General features: G+C 41.4%; 1 protein-coding gene across 1 annotated transcript; it reads left to right on the plus strand.

The window, feature by feature from the left end:
- The first annotated feature begins 2,187 nt into the window (after window positions 1-2,187).
- LOC116397222 (ZP domain-containing protein-like) lies at window positions 2,188-8,025 on the plus strand. The gene is made up of 12 exons (XM_031872475.1): window positions 2,188-2,201; window positions 2,601-2,739; window positions 2,828-2,975; window positions 4,383-4,524; window positions 4,630-4,773; window positions 4,858-4,920; window positions 5,070-5,128; window positions 5,707-5,891; window positions 5,998-6,398; window positions 6,675-6,774; window positions 7,578-7,785; window positions 7,889-8,025. The coding sequence occupies exons 1-12, from the start codon at window positions 2,188-2,190 to the stop codon at window positions 8,023-8,025; spliced, it is 1,740 nt and encodes a 579-aa protein (XP_031728335.1).
- Window positions 8,026-9,479: the final 1,454 nt, after the last annotated feature.

Raw genomic sequence — 9,479 nt, forward strand, 5'->3', positions numbered from 1 at the left:
ATATACATATACATATACATATACATATATATATACATATACATATACATATACATATATATATATACATATACATATACATATACATATATATATACATATACATATATATACATATACATATACATATATAAAATATAATATAATATAATAGAACATGTTTATTTATTGAGATGCCCCTATGGACCTTGTTATCGGAGGTAAAGATCAGGAGAAGTAAACATGAAGTGTAATTATGAATACTGATGTTAAATTAAGCTATGATGAGTTTTCACTGTTAATTTACCATCTCAATTAAATGTTGATGCCTCCATGACCAAGTTAAGCAGATGAGACTGAGGACAACTATGTAGAAGAAAAGATGTTCACTTTGCCTAATATGTAGCTTGACAGAGTTCTCCATGTGTGTCCTGGTGTTCTCATGTTTCCTTACCTCCTCATCCCTCACTCCCTAACTGTCCGTGCTGGATCTGTCCCTGTTGTTTTAAAAAGCTGAATAAGTTATTAGCATGACGTCATCCAGCTAGCCAAACCTGTCTGGTGTACAGTAGAGAAGCTTCGCATGTACTGTTTCCCATGTAGTCTGCTGTCTGATTGTGAGGTCAGGCTGATCTGGGATTAAGCATTTCATACTTAACTAATGCTTCATAGTGTGTAGTTATTATGAAGTGTTACCAAAATATTTACATAAAATGTATTACTTTGCCAGGACTTTATTAATAACTATCTTCCTTTCTGAAACAGTAAAATTCCCATGGATGTTGCTTACAAGATATTTAGATGTTTTACAGCTCCTCAAGGGGGCCGGAAAAAACTTGTATTTATAGCAACTTCACATCCACATTTTATTTCAATTCTGAGTATGAATTTAATGTGTGATGGATGTAAAATAATATGGGCTGCATATGTTGAAAACTCTTGATTTTGGAGCATTGCTGCTGAGAGTTTATATTATGCTCTTGTGTTTTGCCTTTTCACTCCAAAAAAACACGGTGTTTCTCAAAATCAAGGCAAACTAGGTTCAGGTAAACACCCTCAGTTATTTAACGTTGTAAAGCCGAGTACCGTTCATTGATTAATATTTGATCTATAACTTGTTCAGGTAAAAAAAAGAATGCTGTGGAACTCCCCCGTGGCTGAAAGGGATGACCTTTACCCTTGCTTTAAAAAGTTATTATTTCACCAAGAAAAGAAGAAAAAAGCATAAAAGCTTGATAAGAACAATGGTTTTCTTTATCTAAACATGAACTTACCATTAGTATTGTTATCATTATGGTTTCCATTCACATTGTCCTTACTCATCACAAGATCCAAGGACATATTGCAATAATATTGTTTTTTATGATTTTAAATAAAAACCTTTGCACAAACTAAGATATGAACTTTAACTACACTATCAACTATGATTTGTTGAAATGATTATTACAGATGAACACCCTTCTTTAAATGGATTTCATTATAGAATAAAATAACTGGTGTGTTTACAAAATACACAGAAATGTAATTCATTCGAATGTCCTTAGCTTCAGTAGAGCAAGAGTCTAACTATGATCTTGTTCCACAGGTGGAAGTTCGCAGCAGGGCGACCTTTGATTGGTGTCACCCCCACTACTGGGATTGTTTCCAAGGCAACTGTGGCTCTATCTCCAGCAATGACAGAGGTATAATTGATAGCAGCACCAATGCACCACAATTCAACCAACAATGGTGTCAAACTGAAACAGTCACCACAAGAAAGGTCCGGAGTGACAGACCTTTTGAATTAAAGTGAGTTTTTTTTCTTCTTCCCTTACAAATGCTGAATATTGTATTTGTTGTGCTTATCATAAAAAGCAGCCAGTGTTCGGTGCAGTATTTCAAGAGTGTCTTTTGATTGATGCACATACCAGGTCTGCTAGCTGCTGTTGGATCCCAACGCGTCACGGGCTTAGTATTTGGAGGCTACTGACTTCACTGGATTTGGGATCAAGATCTGACACTGGAAAACCAAACAGATCACCTGACATTGCCATTCTACCTTTCCTACGGTAAGTCCTCCGCAGTTAGCATGAAACAGCTAATCTAAGCTACTATCAGTTTGTTAAAGAAACTGTGGAAAATGTCCTACTTCACTGCCTCCCAGTGGTTGTACAAAAAAGACACCGTGGCAGTCCACAAATACTGACATGTAGGGGCTGGAATCGAAACATGGTCTGCAATCTGTATCCTACAGTTTGTCTCCCAACAAAATTATATGCCATCAGAATAATTTGGAAAAGTGTATTCGCAAAAAAAATGTGTGACTTTAATTCAATGATTCTTTCCAATAAGAAGAGGGTTCACTTACTTTTACTACCTGAAGTGCTTGCATGGATCTCTGAATTTGTATAACATTCCAGCCAAGATAAATGAATCAAATTGTATTCTTCTATTTTAATTATGAATTACAGTAAAATTACAAATATTCAAATTTGTGATTCTGTATGTAAAATGTTATGAACTGTACTACACCTCTGCCAGCATGTCACTGGTTTTGTATTACTTCTTGCATTTGTGTAGCTATCCAGCTGATTCTTGGCATAGAAGACTGTTACTAACTCATGTTAATGTGTCTACTCAAGAGTTCCCCAGAACTGCCCACGGACATACGAGCTGATGTCCTTTGATCCTGATGGCGACAAAGTTCGATGCAGATATGGAAATATCAGAAATGTAGAGTGTGGCTCGTGTCACCAACCTTCAGGCTTCACCTTAGATCAGGTTAGTTGAAAAGTAAATTTCCTAATACATTGTTCAATACTTCACTGATGCTTTGCCTCACTTAACTTCAAAATGTTCACATCGTCAGGGCTCTTGCACATTACACTACCGACGATCCACTGCCAACCCCAGAGTTTATGCATTTGAGTTGGTGGTGGAGGACTTCCCGCGAAGGCACATCACTCTGGGCTACACTGATGGATCCCGATCCTCCAGGACTCCTCTGGTTGTGAGGAGTAAGAGAGATGCACACAGTGTGGGGGGGAGCGCAGCAGCCTTCATAAATACAACTACTTTGTGGTGGCCAAACCCAACCACAGCAGCAGCGACAACCACAACAACCACAGCAGCAGCAACAGCAACAGCAGCAGCAGCAGCAGCAACAACCGCTGCAGCAGCAGCAACAACCGCTGCAGCAACCGCTGCAGCAACAACAACAACCGCTGCAGCAACCGCTGCAGCAACAACAACCGCTGCAGCAGCAGCAACCGCAGCAGCAACCGCAACCGCAGCAGCAACCGCAGCAGCAACCGCAGCAGCAACAACAACCACAGAAGCAACAACAACCACAGAAGCAGCAGCAGCAGCGACAACCGCAGCAGCAGCAGCGACAACCGCAGCAGCAGCAGCAGCAACAACCACCACAGCAGCAGCAACAACCACCACAGCAGCAGCAACAACAACCACAGCAGCAGCAACAACAACCACAGCAGCAGCAACAACAACCATCCATGACCCCACTCCTCCACTCAGTAAACTACCTTTGCAATTCTCCTTTCTTGGTGAGTTGTTTTTTATTGACAGCATTTTCAATAAGCCAATCCACACAAAAAAAAATGTTGCAGCTCTGGCAACACTTTAATGAGATGTTACACAAGGCAGAAGACATTATTTTAGAAATCTTAAAGTCAGAAACTAGCTTTAGATTTTTAACATTTTATTTTTTCACTAAACCATTGTCTGTGAATTTTGTTTCCCACATTGAACGTCTCTGTCCTGTAAAAGTCATCCATCCATCCATCCATCCATTTTCCTCCGCTTATCCGGGGTCGGGTCGCGGTGGCAACAGGCCAAGCAGGCTGACCCAGACCTCCCTCTCATCGGCAACATGTTCCAGCTCATTCTGGGGGATCCCGAGGCGTTCCCAGGCCAGCTGGGAGATGTAATCCCTCCAGCGTGTTCTGGGTCTTCCCCGGGGTCTCTTCCCAGTTGGACGTGCCTGGAAAACCTCCAGTGGGAGGCGTCCAGGAGGCATCCTAATTAGATGCCCGAACCACCTCAGCTGACTCCTTTCGACGCGAAGGAGTAGCGGCTCGACTCCAAGCTCCCTCCTGATGACCGAGCTCCTTACCCTATCTCTAAGGCTGAGCCCGGCCACCCTACGGAGGAAACTCATTTCGGCCGCTTGTAGCCGCGACCTTGTCCTTTCGGTCATGTAAAAGTCATGTCTCTTTAAAACTCTTTTCATGAACAACATGAACAGCTACAGCCAGCAGACAATTTGCCTTTGATGAAAGTCAGCAACACTTACTGTGGCAGCTTTGAAGTTTTAATCCACAGACAGCAGCAAAGTGTCGGTTTTTAAGTATAGGTTACTTATTGCACTTTGGAACTTAAATTAAACTTCTATTTTTTAACTCTAGTGGACACACCTGCTCCCTCGTGTGAGGAAGGACTCTACTTGCCAGAGTTTTTGCCCCCAACACCTTTAAACGGAGCCCGCCTCCATGCAGAGGTCAACAGAGAAGTGGAGATCAGAGTCAGAGCACGAGCATCACACGCAACGTGAGTGAGAGGCAATGTGACCGGTGTTGCCTTGAGGCACGTGAGATAACATCAGCAAGAAAAGAGTCAATAAATCTCTGGTTTCTTTGTTTTGTTTTCACACAGAATACAGGATATCGTCATCAGCGGCCCACTGAACATCACCAAGCAAAGGAACACACATGGGGAGTTTGTCATCAGGTGGACGCCTATCCAAGATGACCTGGGGGATTTTTTTCCGATCTGCTTTGCTGTTGAAGCGGTGACCTGGTAAGCTTTGGGTTCCTTATGAGAGAATTTGTACGTGTGTGTGTGTGAAGCCATGATTTTACTTTGTAACACATTTTTTTGCAGGCGTGCTGGAACCGCTACCACACACCATCACAGTCACAATCACCACGCCACCCCATCTCCACAGTGAGTGACATTTCTCTGTGTTTGGTGTTTTTCTCTTAAGCGACAAGATATTCAAAAATTAGGAGCCAAAACCACCAGTAATAATTTGAAATTGACATATCAGCCTAACCGAAAGAGCCATTAAGTCAGCGTTCACTGATGCTTCTCAGGTCTGGCGTCTATCAGTCTGAGATGAGGTGTGTTTTGGTAGAAGTTCGGAGGGTGCAAGGTGAGTCTACTTTAATGTCAACATTTAGTTGTTTAAGTATAGCTGTAATGGTGTGTATTTTCACCAAATATATCACACGCTAAATGCTCAGTTAAAGTGCCAAATATTGGCTGTATGGCTGGTGTACTTTAGAATTTAAAAAGCCGCGAGACATGCACTTCTATAAAGTGCTGTGATTGGTAAACCTTCCTACCAGACAAAATTCAGAGCCGTCATTGGATGCAAAAAATGATTGCTCTCCACAAAAATACCACGTTCACTGTTCATACACAGTGAAACCAAACCAGCAGAACTGTAAAGAAACTTCACTATTTTTTTGATGGGAACACAACTTCAAGGTGTCCTGTGGAGTTTCCTAGTATACAAACAAAAGCCATCTTTACATTCATTAAAACACATTGTGTGTATCGTGGCCTTGGGTGCCTTTCCTCATAAAAAGTATTTTACATCCAATGTTGACCAGCACGCAGTCTTTGTTTGCTGGAACGTTGCTGAAGTTCTTGTTGACATTACTGCCCCCTGTAAATAAGTATACCATTGGTATGTAATGTTTATTTTTTAACACTCTCTTCTTCTAGTTAATTCCCATGTGATCTGCACCGAGTCCACAATGAGAGTAGAGGTTGAGAAATCTTCATTCGCTGGACTCCATGAGGATCATTTGCGGCTCAACGACGGTGCCAACACCGCCTGCAGGCTGCACTCCAACAGCACTTACGTCTTCGCCGACATCCCCCTCAGCGGTTGTGGCACTGAGATCGAGGTAACGCAGGCTTTTGTTACTGGCTGGGCTCTTCTCTCTCAGTCGTTGGTGTTGCCTTTATCTAGCAGTATGAGGACTGAATACATAACCTTTTTTTACTCTGCAGGAAGACGGGAATAACCTCAGGTTCAAGAATGAAATCACCACGTTTGACAACAGAGCCGACGTGATCACCAGGAAACACCTGCTGGAGGTGCAGTTCTACTGCCAGTACCCCAAACGTGGAAACGCGACACTGGCCTTCACAGCACACAGGCCCATCGTCTCAGTGTGGGACAGGAGCTTCGGCAGGTTCACCTACCAGTTTGAGTTCTATCCTAACGACCAATACCAAGCCATGATTGATCCAACTTCATACCCGGTGGTGTATGAAATAGGGAGCAGGGTCTACATGCAGATAGAGGCCACCTCCTCCGTCAACAACACCGTGCTGTTTGTGGAGTCCTGCAGAGCTTCACCATATGACAACCAGAACTCCCAGCGGACCTACTCCATCATTGAGAATGGGTAGGCATGGGCACACCCCCTAGTGGCAATAGAGGGCATAATAAAGTATTTGTAAAAATGTGTTCTTTGATTGTTGCTTTAGGGGCTCTTCTGTGTAATGTCACCCTGTCAGGATGTAGATGTCAATGCTTCAATTACTTCATCTTTTATATAACCTATAGTACTTTTCTTATTGTGTAAATACCAATACCTCTGCCCCTATAACGGCATCCACTGTACGGCATAGAGTAACAAAGGCAACAGTCTCATCTTTTTGTTTTCTTTTGCTCTGACTAGGTGTAATGTGGACCCGACCGTTCAGATCCATTCCCCCTCCCACCCGAGACAATTCAGGTTCAGCATGAAGACCTTCAAGTTCATCGGTATGCATGATCAGGTAAAGAACGGAGCAGTGGACTGTTGATGTCTCTGGGAAATCTCTAAATGCTCCAACGAATAGGTCCAGTTCATGATGTCCTTTCATTTATCTGACTAGTTTTACTAAGTGGTAATCAATGCACACTTGGTGGACAGGTGGATTCATGTGAACTTTATTAGAGGCACAATGTTCCCGTCATGGATCTTCATCAGGTGTAACACACAATGTGAAGCAACACATTTGTATGCTGAAGCCACAGGGCGTAACAACCAATCAAAAAGGGGAAGCAAATCTCTGAAAACACCCGAGACACTTACCACATCAATAATTGATTTAAAAAAAAAAAATACTTAAACGTAATAATGTCAGAATTTGTATAATACAAAATAAAATAGACTTATTTTCAATGAAACATTAGTTGAGCAATTCAAGAAAAGCAATTTGTCAACAAAAACACGTAATCTTTTACACGTTTTGTCAAACTCAATCTATATTTCCCATCTCACCTTTTATAGAACAAAATTGTATTTCCTTTTTTGTTTCCAATTGTAATATTTGGTTGTTACAAGCTGTGGCTTCACATTGTGAATCTGATATCTAAAGATCATGAAAGAAAAACTGCATCTCTAATAAACTCAGCGCTGACGACGTTTTAAGAAATAAACTGGTACCACTTGACATGGATGGACTTGAGGACGAGGTGGAACGTCACTGACTGTCGTGGAGATGAAAAGTGGAGCGGAGGTTTTAACTGGATCCGAGCACAGCTCTGCTGTCGGTCCGTCTGCTGGTGTGATGACAGCATGTTCTGTCTCATTCAGGTGTACATCAGCTGCACAGTCCTGATGTGTGAAGCAGGGGAACCCAACACCAGGTTCTCTGAGGGATGCATCAGCTCCACAACGCCAGCCACTTCGCCTCATAACCACCACCGCAGAAAGAGAGAGGTTGCCGTGGAGAGTGCGAGGCACTTCGTTTCCCAGGGTCCCCTGCGCTTAAAGAGATCAGCGGAGAGCAACGAAAGCTCCGGTATGAAAACAGAGAAAGTTCATTTGTTACGAGCACACTTCACTTGTTTGAGCCCTACTTTGGACCAGATCAAGTTAAAACATTGTGCTTCTTCTTTCTCCAGCGCTCCACCTGAATCTGAACCTGGTGTTCATCGCTGGATGTCTTCTCGCAGCTGTTGGCATGATCAGTGCCGTGGTCCTGTACAAGGCCAGGGTGTCAAAGGTCAAATACCAACCTTTGTCCACAGTGGAAAGTTAAGACAGCATGCAGAATACCAGTTCTGAATTAATTACATTTGACTACGTAAAGCTTTTGATTAGTTTTGCTGTCAGATATTGAGTGCTCGTGTATCTTTTGTGCCAATTTAAATGAATGAGCTTTATATTAAATCATTTACACATGTCTACAGCTTTATAAGTGGAAATACTTCAGCGAGGAAAAATCTGTGTCCGTGCAAACAGGAAACCAGAAAGTTTCAGTTTAGTAATCCAATCATGTAGCTTTACAAATGCTTCTATTATTATGTATGACATGATTTAATTATGATATGCCGCCCTACCCAATCATAATCATTGTTATGTCAAATGTTATCATCACATGTCAAAAGCCCTTTAGGGCTGGACCTTGTCATTTATGAAACAATTAGTTGATCAATAAAAACATATATTCTCATGCATGTTTTTGCTTTTGTCCACTTTAATTCATTTTTCTCTCTTACATACAAACACACTTCTCCTATTTCTTACTACAGAAATCAAAAGTGGTACATTAACTCTGGAGCTCTCAAATAAAGTTGGAATATGTCACAGAAAAGTATGTCGAAAAGAAACACCAAAAGGGCATGGTATAATATTTTAAAATAAGTCATAGTATAGTATGGCAAATGAAAAATGGCATAGTGAAGTATGTAGAATATGGTCAAAAAGTGCCAAAGTATATTATATCAAAATAAGTCATCAAAAGGCATAGTTTAGTTTGTTGAAAAGAAATCATAAAAAGAGGATGTACAGTATGTCCAAAAAAGTACAAAAAGGTCATAGTACAAAAAGTATATTATGACAAAAGAGTAATATAGTATGTCGAAAAACCCATAAAATGACATAGTATAGTACAAAATGGTCTTAAAGGCAATGTATTATATGTCGGAAAAAAACTTGTGAGAAGTAAATGAACAGTATGTCCAGTAGTATAGCCTGTAGAAAAAAGCCTTTAAAATGCACCTATAGTATGTCAAAGAAATTCTTAAAAATGCATAGAAAAGTATGTCAAACAGTCGTAAAAAAAATCATAGAATGTGTGAATCACACTGAATAATGTCTGAAGGTCCATGCCTATTACAGACCATAACCTTGTTGTTGTCCCTCCATCACCAAGTGTGGTGGTGGGAACTGCAGCTCACCCTCAGCCTCCTGAAGCCCGTCCACATGATCCGCACCAACGCCAACCTCTTCCTCCTCGTCCTCGTAATCAGGAAGGACCGGGTCGTCATGCATAAGGGCGGCATCAGGGCGGACTGAGGTAGGAAGAAAAACATTTATTTAAAAAAAATGCTATAAAATGCTATTTCCATGTGAGACCATAGCCACGGTCCAAACTTATTCTATAGGGAAAGGCCAGTGTGCACATTATCACCAGCCGAGCACTTTTAAAAAACGCTCTTACATTTGGAACTGGATTCACAAAACGTCATTCACAAACACTAATATAATCAG

This window comes from Anarrhichthys ocellatus, unplaced genomic scaffold (assembly GCF_004355925.1).
Source record: "Anarrhichthys ocellatus isolate YVR2014 unplaced genomic scaffold, GSC_Weel_1.0 scaffold64, whole genome shotgun sequence".
NCBI classification, from domain to species: Eukaryota; Metazoa; Chordata; class Actinopteri; order Perciformes; family Anarhichadidae; genus Anarrhichthys; species Anarrhichthys ocellatus.

What these genes read in the sequence shown, in the direction of transcription:
- LOC116397222 (XM_031872475.1), top strand. An exon ending in GCTGTTGAAGCGGTGACCTG is followed by an intron (nt 4,774 to 4,857) that starts GTAAGCTTTGGG and finishes ATTTTTTTGCAG; the next exon opens with GCGTGCTGGAACCGCTACCA. An exon ending in CACGCCACCCCATCTCCACA is followed by an intron (nt 4,921 to 5,069) that starts GTGAGTGACATT and finishes GATGCTTCTCAG; the next exon opens with GTCTGGCGTCTATCAGTCTG.